The sequence below is a fragment of the Haplochromis burtoni genome, unplaced genomic scaffold (genome assembly GCF_018398535.1).
Source record: "Haplochromis burtoni strain Fernald_Lab_line unplaced genomic scaffold, NCSU_Asbu1 Contig_32, whole genome shotgun sequence".
Lineage (NCBI taxonomy): Eukaryota > Metazoa > Chordata > Actinopteri > Cichliformes > Cichlidae > Haplochromis > Haplochromis burtoni.
The window spans coordinates 770757-790803 of NW_024582393.1; the positions used below are offsets into that span (position 1 = coordinate 770757).

General features: G+C 41.7%; 3 protein-coding genes across 4 annotated transcripts in view; 2 read left to right on the forward strand and 1 right to left on the reverse strand.

The window, feature by feature from the left end:
* The window catches only part of LOC102306482 (heme transporter hrg1-B), a 5978-nt gene extending 4628 nt beyond the window's left edge, over nucleotides 1–1350 (forward strand). The window contains exon 3 of the mRNA XM_005918553.3: nucleotides 190–1350. Coding sequence (XP_005918615.1) covers nucleotides 190–326 — 137 coding nt within the window. The 3' untranslated portion in view covers nucleotides 327–1350. The remainder of the gene's footprint in view (nucleotides 1–189) is intronic.
* A 9248-nt stretch (nucleotides 1351–10598) lies between these two features.
* On the forward strand, nucleotides 10599–17295 carry LOC102307069 (twist-related protein 2). Its single transcript, XM_005918555.3, has 2 exons — nucleotides 10599–11751; nucleotides 16227–17295. Exon 1 carries the CDS (start codon nucleotides 10871–10873, stop codon nucleotides 11441–11443), a length of 573 nt encoding a protein of 190 aa, XP_005918617.1. The 5' UTR covers nucleotides 10599–10870; the 3' UTR covers nucleotides 11444–11751; nucleotides 16227–17295.
* Nucleotides 17296–17409: 114 nt separating this feature from the next.
* LOC102307377 (histone deacetylase 7) overlaps nucleotides 17410–20047 on the reverse strand; it is a 40172-nt gene continuing 37534 nt past the window's right edge. For both annotated transcript variants that reach the window (XM_005918556.3, XM_005918557.3), the window contains exons 24-25: nucleotides 19608–19755; nucleotides 17410–19510 (exon numbers count right to left, since the gene is read on the reverse strand). In XM_005918556.3, coding sequence (XP_005918618.1) covers nucleotides 19492–19510; nucleotides 19608–19755 — 167 coding nt within the window. In that variant the 3' untranslated portion in view covers nucleotides 17410–19491. The remainder of the gene's footprint in view (nucleotides 19511–19607; nucleotides 19756–20047) is intronic.

The following is a 20047-nucleotide window of genomic DNA, read 5'->3' on the forward strand; positions in this document are numbered from 1 at the left end:
TCTCTCTCTCTCTCTCTCTCTCTCTCTCTCTCTCTCTCTCTCTTCCTGTTAAAGGGAGATTTTCCTAATAACCCCAAGTGCTTGCTCACAAGGGGTTATTTGATTGTCAAAGCGCCCTGAGGGAGCTGTTGTGTGGATTGGTTCTATATAAATAAAATTGAATTGAATTGTGTGTCTCTGTTTTCGCAGCCTTCACTGACCCTCAGAGCTTCTACCTGTCCTGTGTGTGGAGCGTCATGACCCTGAAATGGTCCTTCATGCTCACCCACACTGCTGAACAATACCGCACTGAGTTTGAGGACATCGGTATCCTCAGTGACTTCTGAGGGAAAGTCCTGCATCTTACAGAAGATGCACAGACTTTGCTCTCACAGTGTGGAGCTGATGGAGGAGTAAAAAAATAAACCAGCAGTGCTTTTTTTCTTTTCTTTATGCAGAGCATCATGACCTTGAACAGGGTCTCCACGTCACCACGTACTGGTTCATTTTTAATTCTGAGCAGGATTTTTCGCTGACTTCTAAACTTTTCTGATAAATCCAGCTCCGTTTTATACGAGCCCAGATAGATTTTATTTTCTTACTTTTTCGTTCACCCCTGAATCTACACAGTGTCCTCTTGGTAAAACATTTCTAGAATATGATCAAATTTTTAACCACATCGCAGTTAAAGAACTTGTTGCAAATTTACCGACTCTTCTGTGAAAACCTTCAGTTCAACGCTGCAGCCACTAGGGGGTATCCCTCTTCCAGATATAAATGTACAGTTCATGGGCGTTTCTTATCGTTCCATCTGTGTGATATTTCTATTTAAGATGGGTTTTTTTTTTTTACTAGCTTACAGGTTGTACATTGAGTAATCAAATGACAAAATCGGATCACAAAGCACCGGTCCCTTGATGTACAGTGATTTAAAGCTGATATACATTCACACACTGCTTTAAAAGTGCGTCGAGGCCTTATTGAAGGCAGGTAAGCCTGAAATCCTTCATCATTTAGGCTTTCCTGTGAAATTCCAAATAAGCACCAATGTATTGGTACTGTATGTTTCTGAACTTTGAACCAGCATTTTTATTGTATGAGTGATTTTTTTTATTTGATTTTATTTTTTGTCTGTGTGACAAAAAGGCGAAACGGGCATTCATTGGGCTGTGATGACACTGTTATGCACACTTAAGTAATCAAGTTACTTTGTTTTATATCATCCATGTGAAACCCGATTATGGACATTTATATTGTAAGGTGAGTCTGGAAACTTTGTGCATCCGCATGTATCATTTGACTGAATGTAGGTGTGTGTGTGTTTGTGCAGGAGTGTCTCTAAGAGTGCTGTTAATAAAGTCTGAAAATGTGCATGGCTGTGACCAAGAGCTCTTCCTCTTTTCTGACCAGGAATTTCTTTGTTTCTTTTGCACTTTCTGTTCCTCTAAAATTTTTAATGTCTGCTGTTCTTTAAAAAGTACAACATTCCCCCCCCCCCCCATCAAATAAAATAAAATAAAATAAAATAAAAAAATCACAAAGCTTATAATGTGAGTATTAGAAACTATCATGGAATCAGTTTGAAAGTGTCATGCACTCCTCTTCTGACTAAGCCCGGGGCAGAAGGGTCAGTGTTTTTAGGCATTAAAATGTGATTTGCACCCTGACAGGAATGAAGCACTTCTCCCACCAAGCCGAGCCACCCTTCTGAAGAGAAAACATCCCCACTGCATTGCAATCGCAACAGTAAACGCAGGCAATAACCTGCACTTTGAAGTTGGGCAATTATTCCATTTATCCACATTTTTATTTTGTCCCTCAAAGGAAAGGTGGGGGGTGGGGGAGGCTGGTGCAGGGTGTTTTTTTTTTTTTTTTGCTATATGATTTTGTTAAAGCAGCTGCCTGATAGAAGCACTTTGAAGTTGATGTGAAAAATATGTTAGCGAATTTTTACAGTGCTATCATTTTTTGGTGTTCTTTCGCTCATTAAGTTATTTGTTAGGAGAAAAATATCTAGCGGAAGAAAAAAAAAGTGTCCCCTTAATTCCATCCTGCAGTGCTCATTAAGGAAAGAACTCCTGCTATGCTGAGGATTAAAAGAAGTGAATTTTGGCATGGTGCTTGGTTATTTACTATATTTATCAATAACTTTGATCCTGGAAAAGCCACCATGATTATTTCACTTTGTTGCTGTCCTACATCCTTCCTCTGCGTTTTACCAACATTTTTGTGGTGCTTATATCTTAATTGCATTATACTGGTTTGTTTGTAAGCCCGGAGAGTCTCGCAGCATCAAGGTAATTGCGATGTTGTGGTTAAATCACCATGGTAACGTTGTTTTTATCTGGCTGTTATAAACTTCGACATTAAGAAACTGAAAAACAATCCAGCTCACTTTCCATCAAGCGGGCTGGGGGCTTTGGAACCAAATGCACCCTATTAAGTTTATACACCAGCCTGTAAAATGTGCATGTGTGTGTTTGTGTGTGTGTAGTATGTAAAGAGAGGGAGGGGTCTCTTTTTATTCAATTACAGGACTCTACCCAAATCAAGGGAGGAAGTTGTCTTGACTGGCAGTCTGGCAGAGTGTGGAGAGACTGGAAACAATAGTTTAGACATTCAAATAACCCAAATATCCTAAACATCCTGTATAATTACACACTGCAGAGCAAACACAAGATGACTGTTTAAATCTATAGCAAGCAACCGGCAAGAAGTAAAGATGTTCCTTTGCATTCAGCATACACTTACAGTCAGAATTTGAGTGTCTGACTTCAGTTATAGAACAGCAAATTTGGACCTGTTCATGTGTTCACACTGGCACATGAAAGTGAACAGTTAGAGCACATTTAGCTTTTGTAGATGTGTCAACAGTCTGTTCACACATATATTATTATAACACAATTAGCATCAAAATGCATAGAGAGAAAGAAAAACTTGGTCCTCATTTTAAAATGTTTTATTGCAAAGTGAAAGTATTAGTAGATTATTGGATATTTACTTTTAATTACATTGCTTTTTCATTTCAGTTTGCTCCACTGTTGTTATTTGGCTGCAAAATATAAGGTGACTTCACAAAGTGTGATGTATTCTTTTGTATTTAACTAACCATGTTTAAAAAAAAGTTAAAACTGCTCCCTGAGCAGTGATATTAATCCAGTTTAAGCCATATTATGCATTATGATTCTACAGCTCAAAAAATATTGCTATACATGTCAGATGTGGCTGATTTAAATATTTGAATTGAAAAATATGCAAACCATTGCATAATCTATTGAGAACAAGATGGCACTGCCAGTTGGTGAAATGCAAAATTGTCAATCCTGGGAGAAAATTGGCATCAAAAATCAAAGTTACGATTTTTCAAGTGGTGCAAGAAATTATGTAGGTGCAGAAATTACTTGTACTAGCCTTTAAATATGTGTACAGCACTGTTTCAGCTTATATATCGTCTGCTTCTGAGCATTTATTTAAAGCATTAAACCAGTGTTTTTTGAAAGTTTTGATGACTCAGTACATTTTTGGGGAAACTGAAGGGCTCACAAGAAAATTGCACATATCAAGTGTAGTCAATATTTTTACGCCTGCTCCGAGGATAGCACTTCATATTGATAATTTGTACTGTTTTAGAGGTTTTTTTTAATCATATACCTGATTTAACATAAAATGGTAAGCAAATACAGGTGTTTGTAATGGCATTAAAGTTTCTGTTGCATTTTAGCATGGAGCCCTAATTTATTTTAATGAGAAACACCTTTGTCTAAATACTATCTTCTAGCAAACTGTGGCTCCTGTGGCTGCAACATTTCCTTAATACCAGGTGTACTTATCAGTGTTAGGAAAGTTTAGTCTGCTCTAACAGAAAGAGAAGAAACTCTCTGGTCTCATTCTGCACAGCTGTTTCATAGAATGACTTGACCTGCAGATAAATCAAATGTACAGTAGTGCATTCTTGTCCTGCTGCGCTCATAGACCACATAAAATGTTATCAAGGGCTGCGACTGCCTCCATGGACTGCACCTTGAGAACCCTGGTATTAAAATTGTTAGGGGGCAGAATGAGTGTTTAAATATATTGCTGGAATTTCACATTTTGATACTTCCTTGACCTTTACATACCTTGACATTTGCAATGTATGTAAAATATAAACAGCCAGGTGACTGTAGGAAAGGAAACAAAACAAAACAAAACAGGGTGGGCAAAATTTTTTTTCCCAATGGGCCTAATGAGAAACTGGGACTGATGTGGAGGGCCACACTGCTGGCCCTCCACAACAGTCCCACCAATAATCTTTTTTTTGTGGCCATCCACAATAGTCCTACCAACAAGCTTATTCGCCACACCAATAGGCTTATTGGTGGTACTGTTATGGAGGGTAGCACCAGTCAGCTTATTGGCGTGGCCCTTGGGACAACAGTCCCAGTTTCTCATGTGGCTCCTTGGGAAAATTAGTTGCCTAGGCTTGGCCTTTAACATAATAGAAGAAGCAGTACAACTGTAAAAGTGTTGAAGATGTATATTGTACTGGTATTGTAGTGTTCAATTTCTTGAATGAAGTAAAAGTACTTTTACTTTAGAGTGCCAGATAGAAGGTGAACGGGGATTTACGGGTTTGCTGGCTTTTCCACTGCGATTGACGAAAAGCGGAATTAATCATACAAAAATGAAGTATTTGATCTAAAAAAAGAAGCATCAGGAAGAAAAAAAAACGAAATGAAAAGAAAACATCTTGAATTGGTCGAGAACCAGATGGCCGCTTTGACATTAAGAAGTCGCTTTGGCATTTTAAGAAGGCGGTCCCAGAATGATTTCCGAGGAACTTCCGCAAAGCATGGTACAAAGCCCACAGATATTTAAGCAATATCCATAGCAATTTACTGTTTTATTTACAAACTGAAACATATGTTTCTAGACCTTTTGCAGCCCCCCCTCCGTCCAATCCCTTCCTTTTAACACACTGATTTACTGATGCAGGATTTCTCCCTGTTTTTCCGCTTTTCTCTTTCTATTTTTGACCTTTTTCCTCCTCATCTGTCTGTCTTCATCTGCACCGACCATCACTCATCAGTCAATTGAATCGGCTGTTGACAGCACGCTAGATGGCTTACCTTTACACTCATCTATTGTTCATTGCTCCTCTGATGTGTTTGTGTGTGCGATGCTCTCTCCGCCTCTGGGACCACTGCGAGCTTGCATCTGAAACATTTTAGAGAGACACATATTTGCTGTTTTAGAGCACAAAGGGATATGCCATGGCAGAGGCTGTTTGAAGTGGCTTCACAGGGGGAACCAAAACCAGAGCGAGGGATTTGAGAAACCATAAAGAAACGTTAACGCAATGTAACTTTGGTAAGGCCATGTAATCTAATGGAAGTGGGGCCTGATTCAATGTGAAGGCAGACCCCTTTGAAGCTGGCTCTGTTGATGTTTCTAATGCAATAGCTCTGCTTCAGAAACGCAACATTTCCCTCCACCTTGCAGACAGTGCTTCACTGGAACGCCCGACAGAGCTGGATGCGTGATAGTGTCTAATCCTGTATTTTCCAGGTTCACACTGCTTCCAGGAACTAGCATTTGAAGAGTGAGTTTTTAGACACTTGACCTGACAGGGATCTTTATCTGAAGAACTATCGCTCAAACTGATTCATGGTATGTGTGTATGTTTTGTTTGGGGTTTTTTTGGTCTAAAAAGGACTGTAGAAAGCCAGAAAGGTGTTTGATTGCCTTCTCATCTCATATCAAGATATTCAGACATTGTAGACTTAACGCCACAAGCTTTTGGCTTGGCGTTGAATGTACACTACATTTCACATATGGTAAAAGGTCATTATTGTGTTTCTGTTTCACATTCAGTTGAAAAAGTGCTGTAGAAAGAGTCTCTTCCTCCCAGACAATACTTGCGGCTTGATAAGCTCATTTAAGAAGTTCACACTGAAACAGGATTTTCCAAGTGAAGTGGCCACATGGTCAGCGCTGATCTGCTGACTCACTGTCAGGCTTACTTACAAGAAAAGTGAACCTAACACGGTGAAGTTGTGTGGCTGACTCAGCAGTGAAAATGACTCTCATGTGATGGTTTTCTATATATAGAGCTTGATCACATCAGCGTCTTTCTGCCTAGCTGTCTAGAGTCAGCACTAAGTTTAAATTAAAAAACATTTGGGGGACGGGGGGTCATGTTGACTACAGAGGCAGCTTTGATAGAAATCCAAAAATCCTTATTTGTGTTTACTGCCAATAAAGTTCAAATCTAAATGTACTTGCAATGTGTTGCCCTTGCAATTCATTTTCTGATTCACAGGGAGATCACAGGACGTGCTGCTCGCACATATGGAGATGATATGATGTAACAGTGAAGCAACACATATGCACACCTACCACTTGTTTATACCTGCATGTTTAACGCATGTCTTTTTGTGTGTGAAATAAATCAACACACTTGATCAAGAAAGAGAAATACCACTTTCACATAACACACCTTTAATTCAGTGGTTCACAAACTTATCTGCCACGTATCAGTCATTATTAAAAAACTAAACAAAACAAGCAGGCCCATTTATTTTCAGCAAGCTCTCATATTTAATCAGTTTAGTTCCCTCCACCTCGCACACATTGCTTCATTGGAACACCCGACGGAGCTGGATGTGTGATAATGTCACTACACATTCCCACCCCTTCTTCTGTCTTGTAGCCATCATGCACTGCTTCTTCTTCTCTGAAAGTGCCAGAATGAGTCCCACGACTCTTTTTTTCCAGCCTAACCTGCTGCTCCGCCTGCACCAACCCAGTGTGTGTTATCCCCAGCTCAGCTGTGAGCTCCGCTGGGACTGTTTGTAATGTGCCACGGATGGACCCCAGCACTTAAACACTGTAATCAGGGCCAGAGCAGGATATTGGCTAAATTACACATGAAAGCAAGGACATTTGAAGGAAGCCCGAGTGCTAAATATTATGATAAATTACAATCTAATACGAAGAAGGCACAGCTAAACAAGAATAATAGATGCTTGTGCGCAGCGGGGGTAAACACACACCTTGAAAAAGTGTGTCAATCAAGCTCACCTCGAGGTCTGTTCAGGAGCATATCTGGACCATCGATTGTAAGACTTCAACAGCAAATGAATTTCACCAGTTGTGAGAAGTTTTTATTTTATTTCTTTATTTATTTCTGCATTATGAAGCATGAACAAAAGTTGTATGTGGAAAATCAGTGTTTTGGATGGATTTGGTCATTTCAAATCAGAGATGAAAGCCCGGGAGAAATATTCTCGTTTGGATTTCTGGAAACAGATGAGAAGAGTCTGTATCATAAATATCACATTTGGGTGAACAGACACAAAAGAGGCAGGAAACTATGAGAAACAAAGAGCCTGGTGAGAATTATAATTATAATAAGACTTCTATGGGCTGTTGTTGTTGTTTTTTCCTGCTTCTTCTTCTTCTTCTCCTTTTTTTTTTATAATTTTGTCTACCTGCCCAGGGGAAATGGTTGCCCATTTTGCAGTGAGCAAACTCTGATGTAATTACCACTAACTGCGTGTTGTCTCTGTAAAACAAAATAAAATAAAAACGTCATTAAAGCAGTGGAGTGTCTTTTTTTTATGTGCTAGGTCTTGTGCAGGAATTTTTAGTGCTGAATAACCTGTTGTGCTTTTGAGATGTTGGCGGGTGGATTTTATGCGCTGTTTCCAGTCTTTATGCTAAACTATGTGTAACTCTGCAAATAAACAAATAAAGAAAATGAATGAATACATTTCGAAGCCTTTCTTTAATCGAAAAGGTCCCGAACCAGGAAAGGCAGGAGGTTTGACTCTGTGTTTAGATCATCCACACCTCTCCTCCTCATTAGTAGTCTTCAGGCTCCCACCACCATCACCACCACCACCATCCCCCATCTACCATGCACCTTCACCCCACCGCACACCCCCCCAGCCTACTCCTCCCGAACCCCTCTAAGTGGATACCCCACAGGAAGGGCTTCTCCACGGAGGGGAAATGGGTCCCAGATGTCTGCCTTTGTGTCACTATAAGCTCCTGGGGAGGGATGGAGCTCTTGAAGGATGGGTATGGTTGTAGTGTGCTGTGTGCAAACTTCAGTAACTGCGGGCAGGAGGGTGAGGAAATTCTCAGGGGTGAAGGTGAGGAGGAATTCAATGATTGGCTCCTTTTGTTAGGCCAGTATGGATTTCCAAACACATCACTTACGATCGGTCACGCCGCTGCGCTCCTACCAGCTGAGTTTGTCACCGCGGAGTCACATGATGGTAATTGAATTGACTGCATTACGGACATAAAGATATTTCCCCCTGAACTTCAAAGTGTAAGCGTGGCTACTCTTCAGTGCAGTATTTCAGTCAGGCTAAAACCATATGGTGGAGAGACAGAAACAGACAACATACTGGCTTTTTGGATATCCAAACCCCCCGGTGTGTGTGTGTGTCTGTGTATGTAAGCCTATATAGTGTATGTTGATATATTGATATGTGTATGATCTATTTTCAGCTCTAAAAAAAGCTTAATTATGACCCCTGTGGAAACAGAACAAAGATGAGAGCAGGTCTGAGTGTTTAGTGAAACATTATGTCAGGACTTTGACAAGGAAATGAAATGTGCAACATCAATCAGCCTATGAGGATCGAGATCAAACGAGCCTCCACACTCCTGCATCTGGTTCTGTTTGGACAGCCTCACTTTTTTCCCCCCTTGTCCCTCTCCTTTCTTCTCCTTTTTCTTTTCCCCCCTTTTCTCATTCTTCTCCCATTCTCTCCTTCTTTTTTCCGCCTCTTCTATGCGCCACGACATTCTTGTAGGCCTACCCGCTTATGTTTGCTCAGTTTTTCCATGATGGTGGCACAGAGCCACGGCTTCGCTAAAGGTAAGCAGCAGCTTCCGAGATTAGCCTGAGCAACGATGACTTTCCTGTCCTTCCTTTGGCTCCACCAGAGGTCCCAGCAGGCCTCAGTTTTAATACCAGTTAATCCTTAAGTTGACTTGGCCGCTTATGTAAATGTAACCTCATATAATTCCCCGTTTCTGTCCACAGCCTTTTGCTTTGATGACCAGATGAGGGTTTTTTTTGTTTTTCTCTCTGTTTCTCTCTCTCTCTTCCAAGTTGATTGAACCCAACTGGGATTGAGCTACTTTCCGCTCTCTGTGAATGAAATGTAAACCAGTGCAATCATGGGGCTCATCAAAAATCTTCTGAACCACTCTCTTCGCATTCGATCCTTCAAATACCGCGCCAATCACATCCAAATTGTTGGCTCGAGGCTGTCGGGCAGCATATAGAAACTGATACGAGGTTTTAGTTACGATCCATAAAACCAGTGTTTGTAAATAATACCAGTTTCTGAGTGTCTTTACGCAAAGTTTCTGAAGCTTCAGAAACATCAAAGATGTAACCAGCTTTATGGAGATGGAGGTGTTGAAATGTAAAGGCTGTCGCTGAGCATGCTGTCATCAAAAAGTACAACATTTCTACAGCTCAGAGCGGCAGAAAACTCCCCGCAAGACTTCTCAGCAGTGATCCACAGATGAGTCACTCCAGTCATGACGCATGAAGGTATAAATGGTTTTGGCTGTTGTTGGGAAACTGACAGAGATTCAGAGGTAGACTTGCGCAAGATTTAGTGATGTGTCCAAATTGTAGGTTGCACACAGTGTACAACCTGTTGTCATTTTCTCACACGGGGCCTACCTGCTGTGTCACGACTGCCAACGTGTGGAAAATGCATTTTAAGTGGCTGCAGACCCAGATGGGTTCGCGCTGTGGAGGAACATGTGTCGATCCCTGCCCCGAAGCCATGGATGGCACAATTAGGTGCTCCCTCACCTCTGCAGACTGAGGTCGCTGGGCCACTCAGGTCAGGGGGTTATTTAGGGTCCTGGCAGTCCTCCCTTCCCAACCTGACAACTGATGACGGCAGCGATATTAATAAGCTGCGCTTATTTGATCAGAACTTTTCCATCAATGTGTCACATTTGGAGGGAAAAGGAAGTTTGCAGAGGCTGGTATGCAGATTTTAACTCGCTGGCTGACAAAAAACATCTTTCTGAAAAATACCGCTGTACCGTTTGGCCTGTCATGGCAATGGGCGTGATTTATAAACATAAATTCCACATCATAAAGTACATTATTATACCGATAAATTCTCTGCGGTTCTCTAATCCATTTGTTTTTTTAGCGAGCGTCTCATTGTCAGGATAATAAAGAACATGACCGAGACATGCTTAGGTGAACTCTCTCATGTTTGAGTTTTAAAGGGAAATAAAGAGTTAAGCTTAAAGCGCCACTATAATCACAAAAGTATTAAAACGTTAAAGCTTACACGTGGTGACTGTCAGAGATGCAAGGTTTGTGTAGACACGAGGATGCAGGCGCTCTAACGGTCCAGCCCAAATCTGGAACCCATAAAGCCTCAGACATCTCTGCAACATTAGACACAGCACTTCTTATTGGCTAAGCGAACCACTTACCCCCTTTTCTCTATCACCCGCCCAGCTAATGCACACTTCCTGCTTTCCTGCCTGTTTCATACCCGGCCACACCCTCTGGAAAACATTCGAGCCAATAAGAGCTGCCCGCAGGCTCCGGGTTGGCGTTTGGGTATAAAAGAGGCGGAGGTGGACCTGCCTGTCAGATGGTTTGTTGTTGTTCTGTCTGGCAGGTTGAGAGGGGAATGTGAAAGTGAGAATTTTAACAAGGTAACCAGGAAACAGGACGACAAGGCGTCCAATCCGATGGAGCTTCAGCAGTCGTGACTTACACAAGCTTGTCAAGCTGAGGGGTTTTTTTTGTTTTCTTTTTTGAAGCTGTAAGCTCAAACGATAAAGAACTGCACGAAATCCAGTTTTTGTGTTGGTGGCTGGAAGGTTATTAGTGGACAGGAGAATGAGAGAAGAGGTGTCCTGCACCAACTCCCCTGAAGGAGGACTGGGGGCCAGCGAGGAAGAGCTGGAGAGAGGATCAAAAAAGACCCTTCAACCAGGAAATCGAAAACGCTCCCCTTATCCCAAAAAGGACAGCCTCAGTCAGGCAGAGGAGAGCAGCACAGGCAGCTCCAGCAGCCTGCTACCGTCTGGGCCAAAGAGGATGAAGAAAAGCCCCTCAACGGTCGTGTCTTTGGCCCCGACGACTTTGGGCCCCAGGCCCGAGGCGCCCTTCGAGGAGCTCCACTCTCAGCGCGTCATCGCCAACGTGCGGGAGCGTCAGCGCACTCAATCCCTGAACGACGCTTTTGCCTCTCTGCGCAAGATCATTCCCACACTACCTTCGGACAAGCTGAGCAAGATCCAGATCCTGAAGCTGGCCTCACGCTACATCGACTTCCTCTACCAGGTGCTGCAGAGCGATGAGATGGACGCCAAGCTGGCCAGCTGCAACTACCTGGCCCATGAAAGACTCAGCTACGCCTTCTCCGTCTGGAGGATGGAGGGGGCCTGGGCCATGTCTACCAGCCACTAGGACCCCACTGAACTTCTCTTGTACACCCTCTCGTGTCCACATCTTCCCTCCCTCCCCAGCTCTGTCCGTGTCTGCACTCATTTCCTGACCTTTAAGCCTCCTTCTCCCCTCATGGTCTGATCTTAACCTTCTCATAAACCTCTGCAGTCCTTTCTCGTCTCACTCCACCTCCATAGTTGAACACGCTTTAAGTTACTGAAATCTCCAAAACCTAACCCCGTTCCCCTCCACTCTTTCCACCTCTTTCTCCCTTATCTGTCCCACAGTTTTTTCCCAGGGCTATGATTCGCTCCACTGCAGCCCTTCAGGTATGGATGAAATATGCACACACACACACACACACACACACACACACACACACACACACACACACACACACACACACACACACTCGTGCAGAGAATAGTGTCGAACATGTATGTATACACACACATGTGTACAGGCAGTTTGTGGCTCAACATTTAGACTAAGATTTCAGTGTAAGTGTGCTTTCTTCAATCGAAAAACACAAACTCGATGAAAACAAAATGAATAAAAATGGTTTGTTAATTTGATCAAAGAAGGAATAAATGATGTGGACATGATCTAAATTTTGAGAATGCGATGCACGCCATACAAAGGTGACGAAAACTCTTCTTTCGGAGTTTTATTTTCGGAGAATTTAACACTTTTGCTTCATATAGTAAATGCAATCAGGAAGACAGGAATTGAATAAACGGCTTTTAATATATGAATCAAAATGTTACAGTGCAAATGTGAAGAGCTAAAATGTGTGTATGTCAAAACACGACAGAAAACGTATTTTCCGTCATGTGAAAAAATACAGTAGGACCAAAAGCGAAGAAAACGTTGCTTTACTTGTTTTAAATCGTAATTTCTATCAAAACATAGAAAAATGAATTCAAGAGCATGCTTTAAAAATGTCTGACAAAATAAGCTGCAGTGTTATTTTTCATGTAACTGTGATATCAGTCTTTGATTTCAGTGTGCATGTGTTTTCTTTAAACCTCAAATCTTAACTTAATTTTTATTAGCTAATCATCAAAACAACTTACCAGTTAGTATTTTTTCTTTGTTTGTTTCATTTTTAATTCATATTTTAAAAAGAGTAATACACTGTCAGTTATGATCTGTTGTTTTGTGTATAAATATTTGTCACACACACAAGAAATTCAAATACAACTCAATCCCACGTTGGTTTTGTGTAAACGGATCAGAAACTTTGGAGTAGGACTCTTAAAAAAATACATTAATTTAATAATAGACAAAATATAAATTTAAAATAATGTAAAGTACAAACGTATGTAAAGGTAAAGTTATGCAAAAAGGAAAGTAGATAAAAGGAAAAAAAATTCTAAATTTAAAAATAGTTTAATTGGTTAAAAATTTATTTTCTATTTTCTTCTTCTAACACATTCAGTCACAAACAAAAATGTCTGCCCACCTCTTTATAATTTTTTTTCTCTTTTCAGTGTAGTTGTCATTAACCACCCTCCATGCATTTTCAAAATCACCATAAAAACACTTTCCAGCAGATAAGGTGAGGACGATTAGTGCACAGACTTAAATAAAACACAATCAGGGGCAGAGCGTTAATTTCAAAGAAAGAGGTCCTTTGAGCATCCTGGTTGCTTCGCTTTATAAACCAAAAATCAGCTAAAAGCACATTATCATCATCATCAACACTCCAGTGTTTGACATTCCTCTGATGAATGTAAGACAAATGTTTTCCTCTGCAGTCTCCAGGGCTTTTTTAAAAAAGACAAAAAAAAACCCCAAAAACGTTTTAAACAGACACCAGATTCCTGCACAGGTACAGCAAGGGGGTGGGGGAGAAAGGGAGAGTGAGGGTGGGGGGGGGAGGGGGGGGGGGGGGGGAGGGGAGGCACATCACTCTCTCTCTCTTTCTCTCTCTCTCTCCCTTGCAGCCTTGCCCTCTCTCCTCAGGATCTTATATCGTGCAATCAGGCCTCGCTGGGGCCCAGACAAGCAGGAACCTTTAGATTGGAAACAGTTGTGAGGTATTAGGAAGGTGTGTCTACCGGGGTTAGGGTCAGCCACACGGGGCTGTGTATGTCAGCACATGTTTGTGTGTGCTTGCTGTGTCTGTGTGGTTGTAGTGAGCTTTAATTAGCTGTGCAGCAGTGTGTGTGTGTGTGTGTGTGTGTGTGTTTGTGTGCAAACATGTGCATATAAGTAAACAGGAATACATTTGCAGATGTTGTTTCAGTGATTTTTATCTCTCCCATCTTCTGGTTTCAGTTTGGTCAGACTTAGTTATATTTCTTCAAAAAAAAAAAAAAAAAAGGCCATGAAGGTCTTTGACAACATCAAAGGATTTATTTTAAAAAAAAGATAGGCGGGTGAAGAGATTGTGAGGAGCAAAGGCCGAGCAGAGATTAATCTGGGTTTCAGTACAACATGCTTTTCTAACAGCTAGATCGCAGGTCAAGGTGAACACATGCACTGCAAACAGGCACAGACACAGTTCTCTGATCAGGCCTTTAAATGATTACAAACATATGCAGCATTCATCCCGAATCACAAATGATACTACAGGTACTGCTGCACATGGGCTTCATACAACCCGTGCTTATATACATATATATTACACTGTCCAGACACACACATGCAGCTGCTGCTATGTGCACACCGCAGGTGTTCCACTCTGAGCTAACTCACCAGACATCGTGGAGTGGAGCGGGGGGTTGGGGAGGGCTCCAATCAGCGGAAAGCCAAGGCCCCTGCTCGTGGACACGACTGTCCTTGAACGCATCGTTGTAGTTATTACCTACCACTTTGACTGCTCTGCCTGTTATCATCAGCTCTGCAGGGGCCGCCACAGAAAGTGCTGCAAACTCAAGGCCTGCGCCTGCACGACCAAAACGTGCAATTTTAGGAAAGAGCTGAGGTTAGAAAGGGTCAGGACACTTCAAAGGCGGACGTGCACGGGTCCTAAAACAGTCTGTGTGTGTGTGTTGATGAGGCCATGTGTACTTGTTTTACTTGGTGTTGGACAAAATAACCCAAACAACTGACATCACATGACGTGCTTGTAATGTTCCCTTGTTTAAGGCTGTTTATGGTGTGGTATCAGATATCAGTGAATAATTGTTACATCCTTTATTTAAAGATGTTGAACAACATCAGTGCCTCTTCTTTAAGAATGACCAGCGTACAAAAATGGTTTATAGAGTTGGAGAGCAGATAGACAGTTAATACATAAACAGATAGTACATATGTAATTCATACATTATTCAGAAATTCAAAATTCCATACACGTACATTTAAGGCTTTAAAATATTCTAGAGGACTGCATAGTGTTCCTGCTTTTTTTCCTACCTCAGATTTTTTCAAAGAAATCACATAGTTGTTTATTTATTTATTTGTTCAATTGATGAGTATATTGCAACAAAAGCAAAAAAAAAAAAGCAAAGAAATAAAAAAACAAAAAGTTTATAAAATTCACTGCTTTTGGTGTAAAAGAACATTTTATATTTTATTTGGAAGCCCGCAGCATGTACACACGAACACGAATCGGCGCAGACATTTTTGTGCATTTTCATGAGCACGATTTTGAAGATGTGTGGGTGTCTGGCTCAGCGTGAGATGTTCAGAATGAAGCGATTGTTCAGTCTGAGTTGGAACAAACAAGACTCTCCCCTCTGTTTATACTATAATCACAATGCCTGTCACTGCTTTCCTGTGCCGGAACCCCTGGCTCTGCTGCATCTGTGCACATATGTGTGTGTGCGTATGTGTGTGTGGTGTTTTACAATTTGGACTGACCAGCTGTTGGACGCTCTTCTGCACATATTAAATATCTGGCTTTCGCTGCTGGCTGATCTGGGACCAGATGTAAAGTCCTCTGCGGCTCATCTGCGTTTTTAAAAGCCTCATCCAGAAGTCGTGGCTTCTGAGAGTCATCTTTATTTTTAGAGATCCAAACTAAGAGCTGAGTGCAGGTGGGAGGATTGTGTGTGTGCGTGCGTGTGTGTACATTTGACTGCTCCACGCATATGCGCTCGAGCGTGCATTCGAACGTGTGCTGGTCAGACAGCTGCAGGGATAGAGGAAGGTCTTCTGGTTTGACACGTAGGCAGCAAAGAACCACATAACACAAGCCCAGAGTGTATCAGAATCTGCACGCTTACACAATATAAGGAAACAGAAATCGTTCAATCATTTAAAAACATTAATAAGGACCGACCCCCACACGAAAACCTTTACATGTGCTTTCTTTAACAAATAAACTTGGCTTGAATCCAGTGCAGGTGTACCAATAAAAACTATTTTCCAGAGACGTAATTAGTGAACATAAATTAATCAAATACAAAAAAAGTGTGCATTTAAATACTGACCGGGCATGAAAATGTGAGGCAGGGTGTTTAATGGCTTTCCAGCACAAAAGAGGTGGCCCCACGCTCTGTGACTTGAAAAACAAAGCACCTTTTGGATGGGAATATGCACGCGGCATGCTTTCGGGGTACGATCAAAGTCATGTGACCCTAGCCCTAACACACACATACATCCGGCTTCCGCTCGCAAGACTTCTCGTGGTATCGCGGAAGGGCACGCTATAATTAGGGAAAGCTGAAAATGATCCAGATGAAATGTTTGCCTGTTAAAAGGAGAAGCTGAAGAGCTGTGGGGATTTTTCCGTTTTTGCTTGTCTGCGCTCACATGTTGTATCCTCAACACATTCACCCGGTCTTTAATTTGTGTGAAATGCTATAAAATGCCCATAATGCTAACTTGCCTTTTATGTTTCTTCTCCCTGCAGAAAACTGACAAATGGAAACTTCACTACACTCGAAGAAATTGGTTCCTGCCTTGACAAATATCTCCACTTTAAAAAAACAAAAAAACAAAACAAAAAAAAAAGGAAAAGAAAACTTTCTCTTTCTCTGGACAAGTCTGGCCTCCGTGCCGTCGCCCGGCCTTCACCGAGTGTTCCCGAAACTCTGGTGAAGATCCCTCGACGGTCCGACGAAGAGCTGAACACTTTGAACGATGAAACTGAAATGAACTTTTTAAAAAAATAAAAAATAAACAAAGATCAACGAACAGCTGGCCTGCGGTGACAATGAAACAAAATGGCTGCTGGTTCGAGTGCCTTCGGTTACACGGCGATAACCACCACGGCGAGATCCACCCAAGTCTTCACAGTGGATGACTCACTGCCAGACAGACATTAAGATGACTAATGATAATGGCACAGTGATGGTTAGAGGGCGGTCACAGCCAATGAATGTTTACAGCTAAAATGCTAATAAGCTAATCGCTCTGGCTCTGAAGACCCCGTCTTGAGGGAAGAGGAAGAGCACGAGGAATTTGGCGCAGATCTTCGACTTTGTAATAACTGGATCGCTTTTTGTGTATTTTGTGGGTTTTAGAGTGTATGTGAATCGGTATACGCACACTGTATTACTTTAAACTCTGCTTATCCTTTGCTCTCGCCTTTAATGGAAAAAAAAAGGAAAAAGTCTTGATACCACCACTGATCCCAGTTCAGCCCCCTCTGTTTTTCATTTTACTCTTTTCTAGTAGAAAGCTGCATTTTGTATTGCAAGAAAATCTCATTTAAGTAGTTTTTTTCTTTGTTTGTTTTAATTCCAGCAGCTTTAAAATATCTTTGCAAGCTTATTTTCATTGAAAAAAACGCAAAAATAAAACAGCGGAAATTTTCGTATAAAATGTGCCAAAGTGGCGACAAAGTGATTTGAGCCACAGCAGATTCATTTGTAACCATGTGGTTTAAAAGTGTTGCTTTTGTACTGCTTTGAATTTGCTTATGATCATCTCTCTTGTGTGATATCCTGTGGAAATAAATTTTTTTCCTCATGGCTGTACATAAGTACAATATTGTATTTTTGAAGGAGAATGGAGAATGCTGGGAAAAGAAAATGACCAAACAAAGAGAAAAAAAAAAAGTAAAATAGGAAAAAAGAAACAACTGATCTTTCTTAAAATGTACATAATTTACCTTTATTAGGTTTTTTTGGGTGAAAATAGTAGAAAAAGGCAAAAGTAAGACAACAAAACCAATGTCGCTATGTACACTGTACAGAAAAAAAATCAAGACAGTCAGTTATAAAGAAAACTGGACTTGACCTAAAGTAAAAATTCCAGTTTGTTAAGGCTACCTTTACACAGGTTGGTCAGAACGATCCTTCGACTGATAATTTGGTCTCCGAGTGCACAGGGTTCATTATTTGGGCTCAAATAAAAAAATAGATCATTTACACTGATTAAGACACGTGATATGTCAGGTCGCTGTCGTGAACGTTCTTAAAAAACAAACAACGACTGAAAGCTACGCTCCTCCGTCAGGATGTCCTACAGGATGTCTTTCGTTTTTCACATTTTCGTAACATCAACAAATGTCGGAAAGGCCGTGAGTTACATACAGAGTGCAACAGTAAAATACAAACAAACTAGAATAAAAAACAAACAATCAGACATACTGTATTAGCACCATCACAATCATGTTAGACATGCAAAGAGCACTTCAAAGACACAGAATCTGAATATATAAATAGGAGTCATGTCGAATTGATTTGCGTATATAAATGTCCTGCGTTTTTTTTTTTGGTGCTTTTCGACTGTTTGGATTGAGAAAAGAAACATTCGCAAAGTCTTCAAAGTCTTTGAAGTTCTTCAGGCCATGCCAGTCCAGGGACAACACATTGTTCTCATAAGCTTTGGTTGTACTTAACCTGTGTCCAATTGCACTGTGTGGATATTTAACTATCTCAGTATTGCTTCATCCTAACTAAACCACTATCATGCCATTGTTTGGTCCGGGGAGCGTAACATCTCCGAGGATGACAGTAAATAGACTGGCGCTACGTAGGGGATGAACAGAAGACAGATCAGATTTAAAAAAAAATAATAATAATAGAAAAAAAACATGTAACAAATACAGCAGGAATGCTCATCCACAGGTAGAAACATCAAAGTTCAGATTTTGAGACCCGAGTCGCTCTGACCCTCGTTTCCGAGGGCGAGATAAGTGCACTTTGTGTGAGTGAGTGTTTGGATGCGAGTCTCATCCAAAATGTTAAAAACTGATGTGCATTGTCACTTGTACAATCATTACTGAGTGGTTACACTGCATTGAGGCATCATGGGTGATTCTGTCTTATCTGACAGGCTTATTATCCCCCCTTCCCCCGAATATCAATACCACAGCGACTGGAGGTATCAGCTCTTCATTGTGACTAATGCTACCACCACTAACTACAGCATATCTACATATTTAAGATGCACTTCAGAGGAGCGATACAAATAACTGCAGCAATCCGAGGTCTTGCTACACGCGCTCGCCCTGGGTACGCCAAGAAAGAAATGATGAAAACGCTGAAAAAAAATATGTATGTCAGACCTCATTGTAGCTTCACTCATGATTCTTAAAAAACAATGTCATCCCCCCCCAAAAAAAGTGTTCCTCCGGTCAGATGAACTGATGATGAGAACAAACGTGCAGTGCAGGATGACCCGCTCGATCGCGGTCGCACGCAGACGAATGACATCGCGGCCGAGGGATACGTCTGCGCTCCATCACTCGCACGTACTTTTGGGGACGACTCCTTCTTCTCAAACTGAGTGGCTTCGATAAGCTGAGGCGACCTTTGACCCTTCCTTCTAACAGTCTTGGGGCTCTTGCTCAGAGTTGTGCTGGAGTCATTTTAATTCAGTCTGCAAATGTGCAGAGATGTGTTTTTCTCTCAAGGTGTATATGCTACATCACGTTGTTGCAAAACCCTTCATTAATCTGCACCTGGGTGTCTCTTTTAGCTTTAGCTCTCATTGCAGCGAGGGATGAGAGTGAGAACGCGGCCCAGGTGATTGCCGGTCGTCGATGTGTGTGTGTGTGTTTGGATCAGATGGGTCAGAATTCAGCCAGTAGTAATACAGGTGGAGTTTTTGTGAAGTGACATCTGCTTCCAGTGACGATCCAAAGCGCTGCTTTGCGTGTTTGTGTGCGTGTGTGTGGAGTGTGTAGAGGCTCGAGTCTTTCTTCAGGGAGAATCACCTTTTCTCCATCATTTCTCAGACGGTTTCCTTGATGACAAAGAGAAAGATAAGGGTTAAACGTGCATAAAGTACAACATTATGGCAGTGCTAAAGCAGAAGATATGAAACACAGAGCTGCCCCTACCTGTCAGATGCGAGAGACCCCATCGACAGAGAGGCGATGGCGCTGACAGCCTCGCTGTCCGAGTCTCGTCTCAGTCTTCGTCTCTGCGCCTGCAAGTAGGACATATCCACTGTGGAGGCCGAATCCTTCAAACTCTGCCAGTACTCACCTGCGGGAAGCGAAGAATGGAAAAAAGATGGAGAGGAGGGAGGAAAACAGGAGAGAGAAAAGATTAATGGCCGCATTCATTGGTATTTCAGAGCTGTTTTCATCCTGAATTGTTCCTTGAGGGAAGGCGTCTCCATTATTAAAGAGCACTGCACGGTGTTTGATCCGCTAGTTGTAGCCGTTTGATCTGAATATAAGCAATGACTGTGACATAAACAGCCCGTGGTCTAAATATCCATGTTGATAATTTCACGAATGTAAACTCAAATTCAATCTGTTCTCTCAGGGCCTCG

Excerpts from the sequence above, each read along its gene's own strand:
- LOC102307069 (XM_005918555.3), top strand. The coding sequence starts at position 10,871 with ATGAGAGAAGAGGTGTCCTGCACCAACTCCCCTGAAGGAGGACTGGGG.